A 24912-nucleotide genomic window follows, 5' to 3' on the forward strand; every position below is an offset into this window, starting at 1 on the left:
AAAAAAAAAAAAAAAAAAAAAAAAAAAAAAAAAAAAAAAGTAGCTTTTATATTTATTATGACCCTCATCTGGCAGAGTGCCTTTTATGCCTCCAACTCTGGGTTTTCCTTTATAGTTGGTACATAAAGGCGCTAAAGCCTCCAAATAGGGTGTCACTAAAGTTTAGAAATCTAATAGGAAAAAGGTTACTCTTAAGAAATTGAAAGTACAGTCCTCCCTCAGTATCTATAGGGGATTGGTTCCAGGACCTCTTTTCGGTACCAAAATTCATGGATGCTGAAGCCCTTGATATAAATGGCATAGTATTTGCATATAACCTATGCACATCCTCCCAGATACTTTAAATCATCTTTAGATTACTTTTAGTACCTAATACAATGCCTATACATTCATTTGTGTGGTTTCCAAGTTTTGCTTTTGGAACTTGGTGGAATTTTTTTCCCCAGAATATCCATGAATGTGGAACCCATAGATATGGAGGACTGACTAAACATTGGCCCTGACAGATGACATGAACTATCTGGAGAGAGTGACCCATCCTAAGAAGTGACTCGTGAGTATGTGAATGAAATATTTTTAATTCCAGCCCAAGGAATCAGAGGATGTCTTAGGTGCTTGGTTTTATTGCAAAGTGCCTGGCATGAGGTAATTTGCTCTTAATGACTGATTAACAGAGGATTTAGAAAGTAACGATTTAATAGTGTTTGCTCAGCACTGTTCATGTAGAATTTATGACTGGTGGATTGTTCTTGTCACTAACCAGGTGTACCTTGTAAAAGAGGAATAAGTGTTGAGACCAAGTATGAGATCCCTCAAGATCTTCCATTTTCCTCCTGTAGTTTTGAGTCACTATGCAAATATCAGACTTACTGAATTGTTTCCCCAGACATGTTGACACCAGGAATTGAGAGTGCCCTGAGTAGCAGCAATAAATATTCTAGCCATTGGATAAGTGTAGCCCCTGTTGTATCATGTAAATACAATTTCAGGCTATTAATCAGTCTGTAGGTATTGCCTGCTCAGTCTTATGGTCTCAGGTGTTTACAGCTGAGCCCTCATCCCTGCTTTCTGGTGATTACCCCAAGGTACTGCCTGTTTCTAGGGTTCCACTGAAACAGCTAGTTAGCAATTCTCTTTACTATTTTGAGTCACAGAGCTTTCTAAAACAATTTCAAATTAACATGCCTTGCCTCTTTAAAAAGCATTATAGTAAGGAATAAGAATAGAAAATTCACCAAGTAGGAATGTAAGATGGCCAAAACATGAAAAAATATTGACTTCATTGCATCAAAGAAATTCAGATTATAATTAGATTTTAAAAGTTGATAACATTGCTGGCAAGGATAAGGTTGTGTCAGATGGTAAGAGGGTATGTTAGTATACCTTAGATGGAGAGCAGTTTAGGCACCAGTGATTCTATTGTGAGTATATCCTAAGGAGATAATCAGAGATAATGCAGAAGTTCAGTGATGAACCCATTAACTTTGATAGGTAAGTGGTATAGTAGAGGAGTTGAAAGCAGGGATGCAAGAACCAGTTACCTGGCTCGGAATTCTGTTCCACCACTTACCCCCTATGTGGACTTAGGCAAGTTAATTTCTCCACACTTGACTTTTCTCATCTGTCAAATGAAGATAATAATTGTATCTGCGTCCTACGTTGTATAGAGAATTAGGTTAGTTAATTTATGTAAAGTACTTGGAACCCTGCCTGGCACAGAGTAAGCAAATATATAAGTATTAGTTATTATCAAAGGTGTTATTGTGAAAATTTGAGAAAAATCCAACAGTGCAGTCATTTTTTAAGTGATAGTACATATATATGTGATAAAAAATTTAGCCATTAAAATAATGATTTTTGAACAATATTTAATCACATGGGAGATGTTCATAATAATTGAATTAAATATCTGTACATACAAAAAGATCCTAATTTGATTTTAAAGATGCATTTGCACAGAAGAAAAGACAGGAAAGTGCCAAAATATTAAAGCTTTTTCCCCATTGATGGGATCATAGGTGATTTATATTTTCTTTTTCCGCATTTTTATTTGTCATCCATATGTATTACAATAATTGTTAAAAATTATTAAAATTAATGTATCACATAATTCTTACGTTTTTGACTTTTCTTCACCAAATATATATTCATTTTGACATTATTTTACTTTCTCTTCCTCCTTTCAAAGCTACGAATATTTCACTTCCTCAATATCTTCACCCACACATCCATCTGCTTGGTATTTTCTTGCATTTAGCTAGCTTGTTTTGTGTATAGATCAGCCCCAAGTCTGTTTCTTCAAGAATAAGTAGACCAAGTGCAATGATTTATGAGATTTTAGTGGTGTTGTCTTTCTCTTGGAAGTTTAAGCCAGAGAGTACTGCTTAGGTGATGATAGCACTGTATCCACTCCACCTTTCATACATTCCACCTTATCTCCCACTCTGACCCTGTATGAATTTGGCACTCCAGTGGGGTCAGAATCCTCAGCAATCCTATACACACAGGAGGATAATTTCTGCCTCCAAGCCTTTTGCTGCCCTTCGTATCTGAAATTGCCTTCCACATTTCTTCCTTTGAAGTCTGTCTTCCATACCAGGTTGATACTTAATTCCGTGCACACTTTCCAAACCATTTATTCTACTCTGACTTCAGTTCTTCTGGCATTTAAATATTTTTACCACAAGTGAACTAAATATTGGCTTGCTTTATGGCTTAGTTCTTACAGTATGCTTATAGGGGTTATGTTTTATATTACTCTTATGTCCTTCGTTTTCTAGTACAGCATTATCCACATACATGCACATGGAATAGGAGAAAATTGAATGTTATGTTGATGACATTATTAAGGATGATTTATGAGTTTTCTGTTCCATCTTCACCTTTGCCTATCTTCTCTTTCTCTTTTACTAATTTTCAAGATCAGAATGTTATATCATTTGATTCTGTCAGTCTTATAGATATTTGCCTGAAGATCTGATAATGGTAAGTTAATAAAATGTGTTAATAGGGATCTAGTAATAAACAAATTAATTCTAGCTTCAAGGACAACTCTATCATCAACTCTAAAATATTGCCTGTTTGATCTGGACAATTTCATGAATCTGTCAGAGGATGTATTTAACATTCATAAATATGTTAGAATTTCATAGATCTTGGCATTTCCTGGAAAGGACCAAATCCCAGGAAATGTTTTAAAATATCTGCTCTCATAGTCTAGACCAATGGTTTCCAGATTGAGGTTCTTGCACCTCATGAGAATATGGGAAGAAATGGTTAGAATGTCTACATTATCTTTTCATCACTTCTATTTTTATGTGTTTTATAATGTATATTAGTGCAGAAGACATGCTTTTATAAATAAAAAAATAAGATTTTATGCTCAAATACTTTTATTTATGTGGAATATGATTTTAAAAAGTGGAGACCATGAGTTTGAATGAAAGGCAAGACGTTATTCCATAAAATGAAGTCAGTTTCGGTTATTTTGCTGTAACAAATCAAAAACCAACTTATTAACAGCACCAAGGCCAAGGGTTTGGATCCCCATACTGGCCAGAAGCAAAAAAAAAATAAATAAATAAAACGAATCAATTTATTAAACATAAATTCTGTGTCCAGCCTAATCTAGGAATTGTGATGTGTGCTTGTGTGTGCACCTGTGCATGCATGGACAACATAAGACATATTCCCTGCCTGTAGTGAACTTACAGTCTTATTGGAAGGAATGTGGGCACGAGGAGCAATTAATGAGAAAATGACTCAAGGTAGCATAAGCATGCCCTCAGAAACCTGGCAGTATGAGTTTGTTAGATTAAAATTTCTAAAGAAAGTATGAGAGTGGCATGATATATGATGATGCTGCATTCTCAGAATATTGTAAACCCCTTTTATGTGAGAATTTTTCCCTGATAGGTCAGTTCTTGGTCCACCTACTCTAATAAGTTGTGCTTGAATTATCTCCTGGGTGCAGATGTTAACTGGATACGCTTTCTGCTCCAATATTCAAAACAATATTTACCGATTCTCTCAATGACATGCCTACATTTCCTTTAAATTATACAAGAAAGTGGCAGAATACACATGGTAGGAAAGTAATAACATTTTTGGAGTAGTATTTTTTTGGAACAGTGATAGTGTATAAAAATAACTGAAAATCAGTGTATTAGTTTCCTAGGGCTGCCATGACTACCACAAACTGGGTGGCTTAAAACAGAGGAAATTTACTGTCTCACAGTTCTTGAATCTAGATGTCGGAAATCAAGGCGTTGGCAGGAATAGGCTCCCTCTGAAACCTGTGGAGGAATCCTTCTTCGCCTCTTCCTAATTTGTGGTGGGTTTGATGGTAATCCTTGGTGTTCCTTGGCTTGCAGCTGCATAACTCCAAGCTTTGCTTCCTTCCTCACATGGCATTTCCCCTGTGTGTCCCTATCTCTGCATGGCCATCGTATAAGGATGCCACCCATGTTGCATTAGGCGTTCATGCCACTCCAGTGTGGCATCATCTTAACTAATTACATCTGCAATGACCTTATTTCCAAATAAGATCACATTCTGGGGTACTGAGGATTATGACTTCAACATATTTTTGGGAGGTAAAACAATTCAATCCATAATGGTAAGTAATATCAAAGTCTATAGATGAATATACTAAGATAGTGACTAAGGTCAAATGATGCCTTCTTAGCTGAAACTCTAGAGCCATGCAAATTGGTTTTGAGGTAAATGACAACTGGAAGGAAAGAAAACTTCCTCAGCTATTTGTCAATTGGCTGCTTCTTCTGTCTTTGGACTTTGATATCCTCGGCCTTGGTAGAATCATTCATACAGACAGTACTATGTTTTGATCTTCCTAGTAAAACTCCATTAAGTAACTTATGAATCAGGATGTTTCTAAGAGTGTATTGAGTTTTGTGTTGTGATAATGCTACATAACAACTTCCAAACCTCAGTGGCTTAGATCCACAGATATTTATTTCACGTTCATGGATCTGCAGGTTGATTATGGTTTGGCTGTCTTGACTGGGTTCCACAGGGCTGAGCTAGGGTACAGTGTTGAGGCAGGAGTTCAGGTCTCTTTCACATGTCTTTATCCTGGGACCCAAGCTGAACAAGAAAAAGTAACTACATGGAGCATACTCTTCTGGTGGAGACAGAAACCTGATAGATCTCTTATTGGCTTAAGTCAGGTAAGTAACACTATTAATCCTCATAGTCTATTGGTTAAAACAAGTCACATGGCAAAGTGGGTGGGGAGGTGTACTCTGTGCTAGTGCAAAGCACCACAGAGTTGTATAGCAAAGGGTATAGATGTGTAATTCTCTTACCCGAGGGAAGGAGTGCATAACTGAGAACAACAATCCAGTCTATAAAAGAGTCACTTTTTTCTTTTCAATTCTATAAGAACTTTTATATTGAACAACTAAATAAACCTTTAAACAAAATAAGTACTTAAACCATATACTTGGTTTCTTAACCCAGTCTCCTGGAAAATTATAGTTAAATATCATATACATAATTTTTTTCCAAGTAGAGGTTATAGTACTTCACAATGCTGATTCACTTTCATGTTGGGCATATTTTCTGCCCTGTAGATACTTTCTGTTACGCCTTGTTTCCAAACTCACATTTGTATTGACTGCATTTTAGACTGTGCTACCATGCCTCTTTCCATTGTTACCCAAGACATCTGAGAGTTGCTGTCCCCTTGAGTGTGCCCTGGTAGAGAACATTTTCATTAAGGATAAAACTTTCTAGTTTACAAATGTGGTTGTTGATTGTGAAGCACTATTGAGATAGAAGTATAACCATATGGTTGTTTCTGGAGATGTCTCACTTCTAACACCTTCCCTAACAATGCTGGTCCTTGTGACCTGGCCCTTTTCATACTTTGTTAGCACTTCCACTGTGTATCATACATTTTATTTGGCATAAACTTTTCAACCCCCTTTTTTTCTGATTATTTTACTTATATAAATCTTATCTCACTTGTCAAAAATGGAAGTTTCTTTAGAGCATATTGAGTCATTTTTATATTCATAGGTTTTAGATAAATAGTAGAGTGGTAGGCATAAAATAGGTTCTTAGTAAAAGCTTACTGAATGGAAAAGAAATACTCATAAATATGTTACAACGCGCTACATATGAGTAAGTGTAAATTGTTTATTGCCTCTTATACTCTCCATGTAAATAAATATGCTGAAAGCACACTAAAAAGAGTGATAATTTAGTTGGTTTTTTTTTTTTTTTTTTTTGCGTCTTAACAAGTATGAGGGTATGCCAGTTTATTTTGAAAACGCATTCAATTTCAGATTTCAGTCATAGAGAATAAAGCAGCACATGGCCTTTTCTTTAGTGAAATGGCAATTTACCTGATAGAATGAAGTTTGTGCCTTTCATTGATAAAGTCTCAGAAGATATTTGTATTAGTCCATTCTGTTGCTTATAACAAAATACCTGGAACTGAGTAACGTGTAAGAAAATGAAATTTATTGCTTACAGTTTTGGAGACTGGGAAGTCCAAAGTTCAGGGAACACATCTGGTGAAGGTCTTGGTGATGGGGACAGTGACCCAGGGGTCTGATGTGGCAGAAATGGCAGACCAGAGAGAGAAAGAGACCCCCTCGTGCTTTTCTTTTAAAGACCTCATAACCATGCCTCTGACCACTATTAATCCATTCACTATGGCATGGTCCTGCAGTCCAATAACCTCTTCAAATCCCCACCTATCAATTAACATAATAGGCTTTCCCACCTTCTTTACACTGTCACATTGGGGACTAAGTTTTGAGGGGACATCAATCCACAGCAATATTCAAATTAAATTCTTGGGCTGGCTGCTTAGCTCAGTTGGTTAGAGCATGGTGTTAAAACACCAAGGTCAAGGGTTCAGATCTCCATACTGGCCAGCTGCAAAAAAAAAAAAAAGAAACTTGAAAACTAGTATTTGCAGTCCATATACTACATGTTTTTTGGGGAAGACATTCCACTTATTTTTTAGTACTTTTTATTCATCATATTTTATTAGTTTTGTTTTCGTCAGTTATCTCTTAGTTCAGATCCATCAAATAGACACCTAACCCCCCCAAGAATAATAATAATGGTAATAATAATACTTAGTAGTAGCAGTAATACTGGCCACACTTATTTCACTCCTGGCATTGAAGGAGTCGTGGCACAGTGTAAGACCAGGACCCATGCCGTGGTGATAGCATTTGCCGTGAGCATGAGGCGCTGGCACAGTAATTCACATTAACACTTATTTTCTGCAAACCCCACTGTCGGTGATGCAGGCATCAGATTTTTCCCAGCTCTTGTGAGGGTCAATGGTATACATGTAGCAGGTACTCAATAAATAGTGATTGATGGTGAGAAAGAGAAAGTTTTCTCTTATGGTTGGAAGATGATATCAGCAGAGTAGACTCTGTTCTGTTTTCACTGCTTACAACTAATTTTTGTATGACTTAATGCCTATTTCTGTCCTCTAGTCTGTCTTTTGTGTGCAGGTAGAAAGTTGTTCAAAACTGACTTCTTATATCTTATGAGTTTTAGTGATAGAATGCATTTAATACATTAAACACCTTTGGTAGAATTTTTATAGAATCATAATTTCTAGTTCTAAAAAGGAGCTACAATTTTTGTTGCTTAGAAAAAACTAACTTTTGTAATTTAAAACCAATAAAGGAATGGATGTTTTTTCAGAAAGATCAAATTTCCAAATTCTGATTCTCTGTATTTACCAATTCCATGTTCTGTAGGGAAACAATTAGATTGGCAGAAAATTACATTTCAGAGCAACAGAAACAGAAAGAATTGGGGCATGGTGCAAGTTGGTTTGGTGCCAACTGCTAAGAAATATTCCTGGCATATTCAAAGACATCTGTATGTTCTTAAAATTTAAGGGGTAATTCATTTAATTTAGTGAATTAAGGGAATTTGCTTTCCAGTTAGCTCTTTAAAAGTCTGATCACTGCAATAAATATTTATTAAATGCACTGACAAGTTCACTGCAGTGCATTTAATAATGCACAGTAATGGCTAACCTGCATATGGATCAGTGTTTACACCCTAAAGGACAATTGGCCAGAAAGCTGGTGTTCATCCTCTTGGTCTTTTTAACTGTGGTTAAATCCAGGAAGAACCGGGCACTTAATGTGAAAATTCTGTGTAGTAACAGCCTAGCAGTAGAGATTATTATTAGTGGTTCTTTCGTTGGAATCAGACAGAGCTGATCATTCTGGCTGTAACTCTTATGACTGTTTGACCTTGAAGAAATTCTTTAATCCTTCTAAACTTCATACTTCTAATCTGAAAAGGATTGAGAATATTAATCCCCTTATAGTTATAATGATTTAACTAAACTGTGTGTAACAGCATTGAACAAAAAATTTGGTGCATATGGTTAATATTTAATAAATGTTTAACTGTTGCTCTTTCCTGTCATCTTTGTATTCACTAGGTCTGCTGAGCTTGTTAGTTCACTATATGGTTTTTCTATTTGGGGCAAATTTGAATTTGCCAGGTGTTGTAGCAAGTAGTGTCTCATGAACACTTGCATGTCTGGATTCATTGAAACCTCAGTGGATAGAATTTTCTGTTCCATGGAGCACCAGACTCTGGAAACATCTAAGCTCTATAACAGCCCTTTTACATATAAGGGAACTGAAGATTAGAGAAATTGGATAATTTGCTGAAGGCTACATACCTTGTAGATGGTGGAGCCTGGATTCTAACCATGCCTTTCCTGCTTTAAAAGTGCTACTTTACCATAATAACATGTTGTGTTATTCAGATAAAGCACAGAGCATATTGAAATCAGAGAACTCAGATGTGTAGACTTTATAACATCTCAGCTTTGAAGGAATTTTTGAAATTAAAAATTTTTAATTTAAAAATTGATGGAAAATATTAGTCTACTCATCAAGCTTGATTTTCTTCTTAATAGTAGTTTTCAATGGGTGCAGTAACCTGCAGATCCATGAACGTGAAATAAATATCTGTGGATCTAAGTCACTTCCCCCTCTGTGCTCTGTGGTTCTTTGTACAGGCCAAAATCAGAGCACTTACCACTTCTCATTGCAGCTGGTGGGTGCTAGTTGCCCGGTCTTCCGGCCAGTGAATACTGTCTTCATCTTTTTATCTGCAGCAGAGTGCTTGGTCCGTGGTAGATGTTTCAGAAAAGGCTCACTTGTTTGTTGTTCTGCTGAATGGTTGGTTTTCTGGGAACATTAGGGATCTCAGCTTTCACTGCTTCCTCTTCCAAGCCCTTACCAACCTGCCTTTAAGGATCATTTCTAAAGTTTTCCTGGGGATCTACATAATGTCTTCCAATGTGTAGTTTGCACAATCCCGTTTCTAACTTTTCTTGAAAATTAAAATGTATGTGCCTGTTTTCAGACTATCTGGCCTTTCCATATCTTCAGCAATTCCTGAGCCTGCCAGTGACTTTTTAGAGGTCTCATTTGCATGTTCTCCTCTTAGAGAGAACTTATAAAATGATCTATCAAGCCCAGAGATGGGTCTTCATTTAGAGTATCTAGGAGCTTTGATGGAATCTGTTTACTCATCTTAGTTAAGAGAGCACTGACACTCACACTTGTTTAATTCTTTTCAGTTCAAATTTGAGTTCTCTAGGCAGAGAATAATGAAATAAGCATTGACGAGTTCTCCATTCATTTTGCCATCATCCAGAGACTTCAGGTAGCAGATCAGTAGTTCATCACCTTGATCATTACCTTGCTTTCAGGCATAACGTTTTAGTTCTTTGTTGCTGTTTTGTTTTTTCTTGTTGTTTGTTTTTGTAACACAAGTTTGTTTATTTGTCTTCTGGTTGCTCCCTTTAGGATTTTGTGGAACATGTCTGTGTCTTGTTCTGTGTCCTTCCCAGGTTTCTTGTTAGAATGTTCAACTTTCTGACCTTGGTTAACACTGAAATTTGAATGTCTTTCCTTTGTTTAGATGACAGTATGGCTTTGAGAGAGACAGCACCTGTCAAATTTCTGAGTAAGTGTAAGTATTTTCTAGGAGGAAGTGTCTGCACAGAAAGGTACATTTTGATCTGTTCCTTTAGTGGCCAAGCTCAGTGTGACCAAGGCTCAGTGCGTGTTCCTGCCATTATTTTGTTTGTATATTAGGAAACGTGTTGTTGGGGAAACAGTTAATGGGCGTCATGGATACACTGGTGTTTTTCTAGTCCTGAGTAGTTATATCTGAATGTTCAAGGAACTGTAGTATGTTAGATGTGAGTCCAAAAAGCCACACTGTGTTGTGTGGGTCCACACTAATTTGCTGTATTTAGGAAGTCTCTGCTAGCTCTGTTCTTAAATTCTCTTTAAATGGTGCCATGATCCCATAGGGCACACTTTGCTAGTAGTACAAAAAATGCATCATCTTTAACACAACTCTCATGAGGTAAGGATTTTGTATGTGCTGTTTTTATTTGAATAATGAACTGAATTTAGGTTTAAACTGACTATCCTGATTTAAGATTACAAAAAGAAATATTTAGAGGGAAGGTTCATCTTGTGCTCCCTCATAAAATTCTTTTTGATCTGCAATACACCATAAATGCAGGAGACTCTTGTAAGTCGATGTTTGGATCAGTCTAGAGTGTATTGATGTGAGGAAAAGTCAACATTAAATGAATGAAGGGCTTTTAAGAAGCCCATTATAACCATTATAATGGAAAATGTAGTTCCCATTAGAGATTGACTTAAGGAGCTCTGGTTCTTCACCACAGCATGAAGGCTGCAGTGTCGTGTCTTGTGCAAATCATTTTTATAGCATCTTCTGCTGAGTTCTTTTTGGTTAATCTGTCAGTGTGTCTAAATCTGAAAGGACTGTATCTGTCTTGTTTAAAGAATATAAACATTCCTGGAAACTTAAAAGAAACCAAAAATTAGCATATTTTCATTTGTCTAATAGAATATTGAAAAACAAAAAAGCCTTACCAGTTCTAAACAGACACAGCAGCACCAGATGTCAGTTCTTGGATCATTTAATCTTTTTCTCTTGTGCTTATTTTTGTCAATATTTTCCTGCTGGATCCAAATATTAGTTTCTGGCTCAGCTTGCAATATAAAAATTTTCCAATTAGATTTTTATGGCTTCATTTTTATTCATGAGGGGAAACTTAATAAACAGAGCTCATCACATATTTGTGGCATGTAGGAGAGGAACTTTAAAATAAGCCACCTGGCCCAAAGCAGGGCTGAGAGCCTGGGATTCTAATCCTTTCTGGAGTCTCAAGGAACCTGGCATGAGTCTACATTCTTCATCCCCAAGTACTTCTTAATTTGGAAGGAATCCTTGGATTTATATTAATCTGCTATATAATTGACCTTATTCCCAATTCTGGATTAATTTAATTCCTCTCTTAGCTTTTAAGTAGATTTTCTGCATACTTCTATGCCAGGTGTGTAGGGAAGTATAAGAAAAGTGTGAAGCATGGTGGTGTTTGGCTGGAAGGAATTTATGGCTTGGGGCTGAGGAGGCTAAGTGAAGTGCCATTGTTGTGCAGCATGTAAGTGCCTTGCAGAAAGTGGTAGGTGACATGTGAAATAAGCTCCTAAGGAGGAGAGAGAAAGACGCACAAGTAGGTGTTCAGGGAATGTTTTAAAGCAGAATTGGGCCTTGTGCTGGATTCGGTCAGAAAAAGAAGCATAGCAAGGTTACCTCAAGCTTGGGGAAGGAGTACGGATAAAGGCACAGAGGTGGGGAGGAGCCCCAGGGGTTCAAACCACAGTGTGAGCCTGAGCTCGTGAGAGTGGGACACTCAGCCACCATCTTTTCTTTTTCTTCTTTCTTCCATCACCCAAATTCTTGAATGAGTGCTAACTGTCCCAATTCATCATAGTGTAGCTTTACTCCCACTATTCCACTGATACTGTGCTGTTGAAGGTCCTCAGCGACTCCCCTGCTCCCAGTGGCCAGGTGTGTTTGTCTGAACTTGCAGAATTTATGTGGAGGCAATGGATGTTGTTGATTCCAGACTACTTTTTCTTACTCATCTCCAAATGCTTCCTGGCTCCAGAAGTTATTGAAAGACTCTTATATTAGTCCATTTCTGTTGGGTATAACAAAATACCTGGAACTGGGTAATTAGTAAGAAAACAGAGTTTATTCCTTACAGTTTCAGAGGCTGAGAAGTCTAAAGCATAGGGAACACATCTGATGAGGGTCTTCTTTGGTGGTGATGCAGGTTATCACATTACAAGAAAGGCAGGAGCAGAGAGAGAGACTTTCATGTGCTCTTCTTTTAAAGTTCTCAGAACCACTCCCAAGACCACCATTATTAATCCATTCATTAGGGCGTGGGCCTCAGAATCTAATCCCCTCTTCAAGGCCCCACCTATCAATTACCATAATAAGATTTCCTACCCTCAACAGTTACAATGGGGATTACGTTTCAGTGACTTAAAACTTGGGGGACACTGTTCAGTCTATATCAACACTGGAGTGTACACCAAACTGATTTATTTATTTATTTATTTATTTATTTATTTTGTTGAAACATAATTGTACATATCTGTAGAGTACCCTGTTAAATATCAATACCTGTGTGCAATGTAATGCTCAAATCAGGATAATTAGTATGTTCAGCATTCTACAATGTAATCATTTTTTGTGTATCTACCAATTTCTCACTAATACCCCCACCCCATTCCCCCTTTCCCACCTCTGGTAACCTCAGTTCTGTTCTTTACTTTTGAAAGTTCAGATATTATTGTGATTGTTCTATTTTTTTTTTTTTTTTTTTTTTTTCATGTTATTTGCTTTTTTTCTGAGCTCCCACTCATGAGTGAAGACATGCAGTATTTCTCTTTCTGTGCCTGGTTTATTTCACTTAACGTAGTTTTTCTCTAAGTTCATCCATGTTGCTGCAAATGGCAGAATTCCTTTCTTTTTTTTATGGCAAAGTAATATTCTGTTGAGTATATATACCATATTTTCCTTATCCAGTCATCCGTTGATGGACATTTAGGTTGGTTCCATATCTTAGTTATTGTACACAGAGTTGTGATAAACTTGGGAGTGCAGGTATCCCTTCAGCATGATGATTTCCATTCCTTTGGGTTTATATCCAGCAATGGGATTGCTGGATCATATGGCACCAAACTGGATTTAGATCCCTGTTCCACCACAGCTGTGCTGTTGAATTAGGGAAATTAATTATCACCTCTCAGCCTCAATTTAATGGAAATAAGGATACCTGACTCATAATGTGGTTGTAAAGATCAAAAGAGATAACATGGATAATATGTTGAAATAAATGGCTTATGATAGGTAGGCATCAAGGTTGGTTCCCTTTTCCTACCTGGTAGCTATTCTGTCCCTCTTGCCTGAATCTGTCTTGCCCCTTTCATTGCTATCCCTTTCCCTCTTTCTGGAATGCCCTATCTCTCTTCTTTACATTGAAATTTTAACTGCCCTGAAAGGTTTGTTTTATCAACTTAATCAAAATTGAATTTTGTGTCTTCTGAATTCTTAGTATTATTCATTGGACAGTTCCGAGTTACCACCTTTCAGTTTAGTTATTTGCACACATCTGATTTTCCCCACTAGATGATAAACTCCTGGAGGGAGGAATCCATGTTAGGGACATTGAGGTAAAGCAGTAAGAGTTGAGACTGTGTCTCCCGTTGTCTCCATACGGGGCTTGTGCATAGCTGCCATGCTTCTAGGGTGATCTCATCATCGTATCATTTTTTCTCTTTTCTTTTTTTCCTAAGTACAACCATATGCTGAGAATTTCTAATGTTTTTCTTCTGCCTTTACTGTCCTCCTGTGCTTTCGATGTAATCAGGAGTCTGGGGCATGTCTCCAGCTGACTACCCCATGGGCATCTCAGAGCAACATGTCCAGATCTATCTCTCATCACCTTCCACTCCCCTGTCCCACACACAGTCTGCCCTCTTCCTGTATATTGTATCTGTGCTGTCATAGTCGACCCAGTCCCTGAAGCAGAAACTTGGAGGGCATTCTTCATTGCTTCCTTTCCTATCTTGTCTACATTGAGTGAGTCACCAGCTGTCAACTCATTTGCCTCCTAAGTATTTCTCTGTTAACTACTGCTTCCTAGGTTTGGGCCCTATGCCCTCAACTCATTTTACTGTGACTTCTTTCTGAGTCCACTTTACCCTGTTCTTAATCCTCTGAAGTCCATACTCTACCTCAACAATCTGATTGTACCACACTCCCTCATGTAAGACCCTTTGGTGGATGTAAAAAATTGGTTTTACCTTGTGAACCAGTTCCGGTCAACTTCGTTATGTCTGCTGCAAGTGCTGCTGTCGGGTTCACCGTGATCACTTAGTGATGTCTGGCAAAGTGCGGCAAAGCACGCAGGCAGTGCATAGCTCCTTAGTGTGGCATGCAGGGTCTTCCATGACCCTGACACTTCCCACGTCTTCATTCTCAGCTCCCACCATTTTCCTGCTTCACACTTTACTCTAGAGCAGCAGAGGGCTATTTTGTCTTTTTGCTTTTGTTCAATCTGTACCTGCATCCCTGTACCCATTACCTGGGAAGCCCATACTCATACTTACAACCTTAGTTTGTATGTGTGTGTGCTGGGGGGAAGGAAGGGGCAGTGGTGGTGCATGCAGTGGACCCTGCATGAGGCTGTTTTTTGTAAATTTATTTTTTTAATTGACAAATAAAAATTGTGTATATTTATTGTGTACAACATGATATTTTGAAATATGTAGATTGTGGAATGACTAAGTGGAGCTAGTTAAGTGTCCTTTCTGTAGGCTCTAGTAGCAACCTGTGCCCCCTCCATAATAGTACATACCCCATTGTCTTGAAACCCTAAGCCTAGCAAGACAGTAAATTCCATTAGAGTAAATATCATGCCTCATGTATCTTTGGTCCCTGGTACTTATGACATTACCCTTCATGTAATATGTACTGTGGATCAAATTCTTTATTGAATTGAAATGAAATAGTAAATATTTTTTTTGTTTTGTTTTGTTTTGTTTTGTTTCGGCAGCTGGCCAGTACCCAGAACCAAACCCTTGACCTTGGCTTTACAAGGCTGTGCTCTGACTAACTGAGCTAGCTAGCCAGCGCAAAATAGTAAATAACTTGGTTGATGAATGTACTTTACTTTTTTTTATTTAAATTTGATTAGAGAACATGATTTTGTTTCAGGGTGAAATGACAGGTTTTAGGAGTGTTAATGCCCTGCAGACAATTTAGGTCTACTTAGGCAATAAGTAGACATTGGAAATTTTTTAGCAAGGGAGTGGCATGATGAAAATGGTATTTAAGGAATAATGATCTGGAGAAACTATTTTAATGATAGTTTAATTATTTTATGAAAGTTTTAAACTGCTGCCAGCAAGCATAGGTGAGTGTCTCAGGGGTGGGGAGAGGAAAAGGCATGCATGTAATGCCATTCTGATGAATAGCATACTGAGGTCTTCGTACTTTCATTTCCACATTAGCTCAAGTGCAATGTACTTGCTGGCATGTTTCCAAAAATAACATAGAACACTGAGATTATTTTTATTTTTAAAGAAAGAACTTTTTGTAAAATACCTAAGTAAGCCATTTTACATAATTATCTGAGACATATTCATTATTAATTACTTGAAAAGATTATGAGTTCCAAAATTTAAAAAAATAATAATTATCATCTGCATAGCTAGCCTACAGTCTTCCAAAGCCAGTGAAAGTTTTCATTTTGGCACATTTTGAAATCTAATTATGAGGGAAATACTTTAGTTTGGTTTTCCATCAGCTTTTTACATTATAGTTTATTATCTCTATAGTTTAACATCTCTGTTCTTTTGTGGTTTCCTCCCTCCCCATGGGCATTTGCGTTTTGTATTTGACTCATGTGACTATGTTTCCTGGTTTAAGTTTATCTTTCATTTGTAGCTCTACTCTGCTTTATTTTTTATATTGGCCATTATGAACGTCTTAATTTACAGTTACTTTATTATTTTTTACTACAGGGTTTTGATTCATTGATTAAAAAGAAGGACTTTTCCAAATACTTTGCACTTTTGATTGCATATTATGGATACCAAGGAAGAGAAGAAGGAACGGAAACAAAGTTATTTTGCTCGGTAAGCATTCACTTTGCAAAATTATATGTGTACTTTTAAAAAAAAAAAAATTCGAGGTGACTTTGTCCTAAAGTATTACTTGGCATTTTGTGTTTTGTGACTGTTCAGAAACACAAATTTCGTCCTTTTTCTTATTCATCTCAGAGGAATAACATTAGTTTCTTCTCTATCTTTGACGGTTCTCAGACCAGTGCTGCTCAGAGAATCTAGCTGTCATGTACTGACTTACAGATCGCAGTGAATCTCATGTTTAACAAACTACCTTGAATTTTAAATCCTAAGTGCATAGCTTGTGCTGTTCTGTAGCTTAATTGGTTGAGCTATAGCTAAAAATCTATGACGCATTTAAAGCTTATCACCTTGTGGGGAGTCCATTACTAAAAAGTATTTTTGTAGGTAGGTGAAATGTGTGTAATTTTATCATTGGAATCAGTATCATTTTTAAGGCTTTAACTCATTCAACATATATACATTCGTTGATATCTAAACAGAAATAATCTACTGTATGACTGATTGCTATTTATATATTTAAACATCTGGCAGTCATTCATTAATCATAATAAAATGAATGATATGCTAAGCATTTATAAATCATTTTGATAGTCAGAATGTTTTCAGACTCAGAGAACATAGGCTTAAAATGATCGTTATGGTCTCCTAAATTGAAATACTTCTCAAGAACTGAAAAGTAGCCTCACTTCTTCCCCAACCCCCATCTATGCTTGTTATGATGCATTCCTGTTTTCTAAATGTAAGCCTTGAAACTAAACCCAAAGTTTGTTGTTGATATTTGTAACTGGTAATTACACAGGATTTTAGGCTATGAATGAGAAAAGGAAGGAAACAATTTAAGGACTTACTATGCACCAAGTGCTTTACTTACTATGTTTATCTTCAAAATAAAACTATGACATAGGTTATTTTACCCTATTATATCAATTAGGTGAGTATTTTGTCTATTTCATGCAACAGAAAAGTCAGTATTCAAACACAGGGCCATCTCCAAAGTGCATGTTCCAGTTAGGAATAATAAACCATAAATAATGGTTTTGGGAAAGCAAGAATTAAACTCCTAATTGTACGGAAATATTTTCCGCTGTTAGGACTACAGACTGTAGCAAGATTGTTTGGGGAAGAAAGAAGCCATCTAATGAGTGAAACATTGGAAAGATAGGACATATAGAATAAATAATAACTATATACATTTTTAAGATAACAGTAGATTCACATGTTCTTGTAAAGAATAATAGATACCCTGTATCCTTCATACAGTTTCCCCCAAAGGTAACATCTTGTGATATCACCACTAGGAAATTGACATTGATACAATCTACCAACCTTATGCAGATTTCACCAGGTTTCCAGATACTTATTGTGTGTGTGTTTGTATGTATTTATTTCTATGCAGTTTTATCATGAGTAGATTTGTGTGGCCACCATCACTGTTAAGATACAGAACAATTACATAAAAAGGACTCCACGAGCTACCCTTTTGTAGCCATACTTACCTCCCTCTCTTTACCAAAAGTTGAACATCTTTTCATGTGTTTGTTAGCCACTGACAACACTAACATGTTCTTAATCTGTGTAATTTGTCATTTCAGGGATATTATATGAATGGAATCATATAGTATGTAAACTTTGGTAATTAGCTTTTTTCATTCAGCATAATTCCCTTGAGATCTGTCCATGCTGTTGTATGTATCCATAGTTTTTCCTTTTTATTGCTCAGTAGAATTCCGTGGTATGGATGTATCACAGCTTTTTAGTAATGCACATAATTGAAAGACATTTGGGTTTTTTCCAGTTTGGAAAAAACTGCTAGGATCATGTTTTTTTTGTGAACATAAGTTTTCATTTCTCTGAAATAAATGTCCAAGAGTGCGTTGCTGTGTCAAATGGTAAGTGTATGCTTAGTTTTGTGAGAAACTATCATATTATTTTCGAAAATGGTTGTACCATTTGACATTCCCATCAGCAGTATGTGAGTGATTCAGTTTCTTTTCATTGTCACCATCATTTGGTATTGTCACTATTTTTTATTTTAGCCATTTTAATAGGTGTGTAGTGGTATCTCATTGTGGTTTTAATTTGTGTTTCTTTACTGGTTAGTGAAGTTGAACATCTTTTCATGTGTTTATCAGCCATCTGTAGATCTTCTTCAATGGAACCTTTTTTTCATGTCTTTTGCCCATTTTCTTATTGAATTGTTTTTTATTGTTGAATTTGGGGAGTTCTTTATACATTCTAGATACTAGTCCTTTGTTGGATATGTGGTTTGCAAATATGTTCTCCCAGTCTGCAGCTTCTCTTTTAATCCTCTTAACAGGGTTTTTTGCAGAACCCTATTAAGTTTTTAATTTTGATATGGTTCAATTTATCAATTTCTCTTTTTTATGAATTGTGCTTTTAATGTCAATTCTAACATCTCTTTGCCTAGCCCTAAGTTCTGAAGATTTGTTTCCTGCTTTTTTTTTTCTTTATAGTATTATATTTTATAATTAAGTCTGTGATCCATTTTTAGTTAATTTTTGTATAAGGTGTGAGTTTCCGTCCAGGTTCTGTTCTCTTTCTTTCTTTTTCTTTTTTATTTTTTTTTGCCTTTAGATGCCCTACATAGTGATTTTAAAATCTGTAGTGCCTTCTCATTCTGAATCCAAAGTGATTCCAATAGTAAGAGTTACTGCTGGTTCACGAACAACCTTCTCAATGTTAACTTCTTGTTCCAAAAATGTAGAGTAAAGGGAGCCCCTTAAAGTGAGAATACAAGCCAAAATTGTTCTGGAAGAACAGAACAATTCAACTCAGAATTATAAAATTTAATTGTTATGTTTACCTTGACCTCTATTAAAAAGTATTCAAATAATGAAAAGAAAAACATATACCAAAAATGCCTAACTGTGACCTTGAGAGGCTAGGGACAAAAGGACAAGTATAAAAATCAGTAGTGCTATTAAAACAGTAAGTCAACATGATTTGTTACCAGTGAATGAGAGAGAGAGATAACCTGTAGTTTAGGTATTATAATGCAGTGGAAGCTAGAAATGGTCAAGCTATTAAAAGCAAAAAGCAAACCTCAAACCTCTATAATCAAAAAGGAGCCAGCCGAAGTTATAAATCTTTCCAGATGCCCTCTGGTGAAACTGTGGAATTATCATAAAGTGGATTTACCAATAGAATTTATTTGAAAGTCAGTTTTTGCCAACATAGAGCAGATTTCTCTGGAGCCAGTGTACTTAAAGGCAGTCCAGGCAAGATCTCCGGAGAGGAACGTAAGGTCAGGCCAAGGGTAAGGCAAAATTGATGCAATCACAGTCTTCTCTCAACTAAATTATACCACCTTACAGAAATCTCGATGAATGTTGAGAAGAAATCAAAAGGAAGATCTGCCCTGATGTTCTGCTTGCTACCACAGTTGTGTATTGGAAACCCTAAAAATTCCTTTTAAACTCTGCTTCCCCCTATCCTCCCTCCCTTTTTCTTCCTGAGTAGTTAAATAGCCAGTGTTTACTTTGTATGCTCTCACATCGTGTGGTTTCATAAACATTGTGTGGCTGTGTTTGGTAAATAATCCTTTACCAAACCTCCTTTGTTGATGTTTCTCTCTTTCTCTTTTTCTCAAAGTAAAGTTTGAAAGACTCTATTTTAATAATGTTGGATTAAAATTAATGATTTGAGGGTCACCCAATCCTTCCTTTTTAATAAATTATCTTGAAATATGCCTGTGTAACTCTAAATGGAAGGGTGGATTAGTCTCACTACTAGATAAATTCATCTGGATTAGTCTTGATGAGTTTTCAGGACCCTGGCCCACCTGGTTTTTAGGAGCTTTAGTGTAGTTTTATACCAGTTTATCTTGGATCCAGTGATTCATGACACCTTTCTTCATGCTTTTGCAAAGAATTTGTATGTACAAAATTAGTACATTATATTTGTGTGTATTCCATGATCCCTGACAGATCTTGAAGACCAGATGAAAAACTGTATTATTAAAGCAAATTGTATTCTCTGTACCATTTGTACTCTGTACAAATTATACTGTCCACTGCGGAGACTGTTTTTCATTATGGTGCCTGCTTCTCTCTGTCCCTCACCGTGTAGTTAGAGTGCAGGTATTTCTTCAGTAGTGCCACACAGGGCTCTCTTCTATGCTCAGTTGACATTATTTGGCTTTTGTAATTTTCATGTAGGTCCCTATGTGCTATCTGTATGTGTGTTTGAAAATTCTTCGAAAGCATGTTTTTCAGTGTCAAGGGTTAATTGAGGACATCAGAAATACATTTGTAGTTATCCCAAAGTGGTGTTTTGTGGGAGGTTTACTTTTCACCTCTGATAATGTCTGAGAGGGCCTGTGAGTAGACACTGAGTGATACTCACCAGCAAGCAGTGTGTTGTTCATGAAGGTCCCTCTTCCTAGACTTGCCCGATTCCCTCCTCTGCTATTCCCTGGTTATCGTGAAAAGCAGAACTGCCGCTCCCACCTGCTATCTTCTCTTACCCACCTCTTCAGAGCTAGCATCATGATCCCCAGCACCTCTGCCATCAGCCTCCGTGATAAAGAATGCAGAGTGTCGAGCATATCTCAGTTCCCATGCCCACTCCCACCCACAGCCTCTGCCCTGGCAGTTCATCAACCTTGAACCTCTGACCCATAGCAAAACATTTAATGTTTGAAAATAGCTCCAGTGTATATAACCTTGGGCATATTCTCTAAACTTCCTTTACCCTGCATTACTGAAGAAGTTGTTAAATGTGGCTAAAACAACCCACTAACAAGATGGCTTTGAAGAAGGAAGTATCCCAGCCAGAACTGGGGAGAAGAAGCCCAAATGGGACACAGTGAGGACCAGAGCCAAACAGCTGGCCCCTTATTCCCTTCTTTAGGGAGGAGAATCTGGAGACTGATGTTTGAACTCACTGTATAGCCTTTTTATTAAGTCTACATAGTAAACTGTGTAGCTTTCTTTTTAAAACACAGCCAATCCAAGATGGTGATGAATATGAAGGTAATATATAAAGAATGGCACAGTAAATATTCACCTGTCTTTTAGAAACAAGTTATCCCTGACCTTACTTCTATGCCTAACTGCACCTTCATTTTCACCCAAAATAATCCATGTCTTGATGCCCCACCCCCATCTCACAAGCTGCTCTTATTTTTAGGATCGGGGAGGAAGGAGCAATTACAGCGATACAAATTGGAATCAATAGTTTCCCAAAGCTACATTGTTATGAGCACAGTTAGGTTCTGGAATATCATGAAGTGGATTTATATAATCCATAGGGCTTTGAGAAATCTAAGGCACCCTTTTATTTAACAGTTGGACCCTATACCTGTGAGGTGAAAATGACAATGATATGCTGGCTCTGTACTAGGGCACTTATATATATATTCTAGGTAATCAGAGCCTCACTACTGTGTTGCTGGACACTGTCATGTCTCAGGTAGGTGTGCCAGAGATACAGGTCCCCTCAGCACTCACCTTTAGCTATGATCACCTTTAGCTATGATCATTACCCTTTTACCCCAGTGTGGGTTGAATAGACTTATATGGGCAGTTCTGGCAACTTAACATTAACTTACCCCCATAGTAAATTAATCTGGAGAATGCATCCTGGGTTCTAAAGATCTAAATTATAAGTGACCTTTTAAAAAACAACTTGTTTATTATTTGAAGACATCCCATAGCACAACTTACCCATTCGTAATATGTTTAATGTCAGAGTATTAACCTACTAAGGCAATAGGAAACATGCAATCCACGTGTATACATAGGGTTTTGTATTATGGTGATTCACTTTACTCTTTGAGATTGCATCTTATTTAAAAAGAGTAGTTGCGCATAACAGAAATGAATACAGAAATTCATTTGAACAGAAAGCCTCCGTTTGCCCTCTTGGTCAGATACAGAGTCCAAGATCCAGTGAAGGTGTCACCTGGACAGGTTAGGCTAGGTGATCTGTAGCACTAGTTGAGGACATAGGGGCATGCTTCTCCTCTCCAGCCCCACAGAAGGCAGTCTTTGAACCCTAGGAAAGAATGACCTCTTTGTGGCATGCCTGTGCCAAGAATGAATATATCATGCGGGTAGAGTGGTATGATGTGAACTCTTGCCCTTTCTTTAGTTACAGTCTGTAGATTGTTTTTTCCTGTTGGCCAAAGGCCATTAGAGATGATTTGACCATCCTTAGTATGTCTAAGGAAATTGGAGGAAAAACTTATTACCAGTTGTTGGATTTAGGTATTCAGCTGTATCACAGCTTTTAATTGTGTCGATACACGAAAAGCAAATAGAACAATTTTAAGTATATGGTAAATGTTAACTCTATACCTTCTTAATATTTGGTCTTTTTATTCTATCAATTTCACTATGCCTACTGATTCTGGTAAAAGTTAATCGTAATAGCATTTGTAGGTATGTTTACAAAATGCTTCATAAACATTCTCTCACTTTATCCTCGGCCTCACAATGATCCTATGAGTAGATATATATGCAGATGATGAATCTATTGTTCAGGAGGTTAAATAATTGCCACAGATCACTAAGCCTTTAAATGGAGGGTCTGAGCCCTGAATCCCTGTCTGCTGTATCTGTATCTCTGATTGTTTCTCTTCATTCCATGTTGTCTCAATTTACGTTGCACTAAGTATTAACTTTTACTTTGTCTGAAAGAGGGATTTGAACATGCTGTTTGCATCATAATGTGATATATAGGAAAAATTGTGTATGGGTTTGGGAATAGAATGTTTTAGTTGACTTTAACGGAAACCTTATTTGATTCCAATTTCAAAGAACCATCCTAGATGACAATTGTGTTGTGTGCCTGTAGCAATCCCCAGTACTGCCTAAGAACACTCTCTTGCATGGCCTTCATAGCTCTGATTTATTTATGTGTGTATAGTCAGTCACCCCCCCCAAATGGCCAATCCAAAAAGTGGGGACTCTGTAACAATTAAGTGCTGTTTCAGTGTGCTTGTTAAAATAGTGGTTGGCGTATAATAAATGTTAAATATTTGTTGACCAACTGACAGCCTAAGAATATTTAAACAGCTTTTTTGATGTAGGATATAAATGGCTTGTGAGTCTTAATTTTTATCACCATAGTATTCAGTAATTTTATTAATCTACAAAGATTAAGAATATTTTAAAGCCATTTTCCATGAAAAAAGCTTCTAGTGCATTAATTTGACAATATTACTCATCACCAGTTGAACTCTTGCATGAGCTGTAATGTTCTTTAAAGCTTATGTTTCCTATTTTCTTGATCGAGTTCAGACCAGGCAGCTCTTAAGGGAACATTAACATATTGCGTGTTGTTCATTACTGGGAAAAACATCCATGGTCAAGTTTGATCTGCTAATGTTTTCAGGAAATCATTAACTTTTTTCTAGAGGTTAGAAAAAAGGCTTATGAATATTTAACCATTAACAGTTAGACTCATGCTTTTTGCTTCATTTTTAAGGAACAGTTACTTGATTTAATTCCATGTAGAATGCTGCTTTTTAATGTATAGGTTACAACCCATTGGGATATCATGAAATTGATTTAGTGGATTAAAACCAGTATTTTTTTTTTAATGGAATAGAACAGAATCGATTAGATTGGTCTAAGCTAAACTGAAATGGAAAATATCAGAGTGTGTTGTGTGTAGTCAGAATAAATAATAGTTTATGAAAAAATTGTTTTAAATAGCTCTATGTATGTACATATTGCATCACAATTTAAAATTATTTCTTTATTGTGGGCCATGATCAAAAAATGACTCATTGATTTAGGAAGACACAACAATTACAATTCCTTGAAGTTGACACGACAAGCAAACAGAAAGGACACTGTTGGGTGGGAGTGGGGAGAGGGAGGGGGGAGGGAGGTTTCAGTAATGGGCCACAATAATCAACCACATTGTATATCGACAAAATAAAATTTTTGAAAAAACAAAGAAAAAAAAAAAGAATGTTCTTTGGTGGTTAGTATACTGAGAGTGAGGTTATTTTTTTATCATTGAAAAAATGAATGTCTTTGAAAATTATTCATCTAACACACATTAACCAATTGTTCAAAGGCAGCCATGCATAAAGTGCCTGTTTTATAAATATACTTTCCCACAGTACAGTGTATGGGCTCCTGTTAAGCTGATTTCAAGGATCAATGGCAAGCATGTTTCTATTTTACCCAAAATCCCAGACTGATCTAGATGTCCCAAATCTTGGAGCAAGACCAAGAAAGTTGTTGCCTACTAAAACCCCTACATGGAACTACTTTGGTCGTGAAGTTTGGGTGACTTTTGCTTTTGGGCCTCCTGCAGGTTTTTCCTCTATAGAACTACTTGTTAGCTGTGGGGCCATATTAGTCCATTTCTATTACTTGTAACATAATATCTGAAACTGGGTAATTTATAAATAAATGAAATTTATTTCTTACAGCTTCAGAAGCTGCAAAGTCCAGGAAACATATCTGGTGAGGGTGTTGTATAGCGATGTAGGGTGTCACATGGCAAGAATGGGCTGAGCAGGAGAGAGTTAACCTTCTCACTCGCTCTGCTTATAAAGCTATTAGAGCCACATCCATTACTTCATGAATGGATCAATCCTCACAAACTAATTGCATCTTTGAGGCCCCACCTTTCAAATGTCATAATTGGATTTCCCACCCTCTTAATGCTTTTACAATGGAGATTAAGCTTCCAATACATGAACTTTTGGGGGACACATTTGACACTCATAGCAGGGGCCTTAGGTATAGTTTTCTTTTCTCTAAAATGGCGATAATAATAGTACTTAACTTATAGAGTTATTGAGAGGATTGAATTAGTTAACATTTATGAAGTTTTTAAA

The 24912-nt window shown here is 36.7% G+C and overlaps 1 protein-coding gene across 6 annotated transcripts in view; it reads left to right on the forward strand.

Moving 5' to 3' along the window:
• NCOA7 (nuclear receptor coactivator 7) overlaps positions 1 to 24912 on the forward strand; it is a 127362-nt gene that overhangs the window by 6803 nt on the left and 95647 nt on the right. For all 6 annotated transcript variants that reach the window (XM_008572532.1, XM_008572531.1, XM_008572535.1 and 3 more), the window contains exon 2: positions 15963 to 16076. In XM_008572532.1, coding sequence (XP_008570754.1) covers positions 16027 to 16076 — 50 coding nt within the window. In that variant the 5' untranslated portion in view covers positions 15963 to 16026. The remainder of the gene's footprint in view (positions 1 to 15962; positions 16077 to 24912) is intronic.

Source organism: Galeopterus variegatus, unplaced genomic scaffold (assembly GCF_000696425.1).
Source record: "Galeopterus variegatus unplaced genomic scaffold, G_variegatus-3.0.2 Scaffold804, whole genome shotgun sequence".
In the NCBI taxonomy this organism is placed as follows: Eukaryota; Metazoa; Chordata; class Mammalia; order Dermoptera; family Cynocephalidae; genus Galeopterus; species Galeopterus variegatus.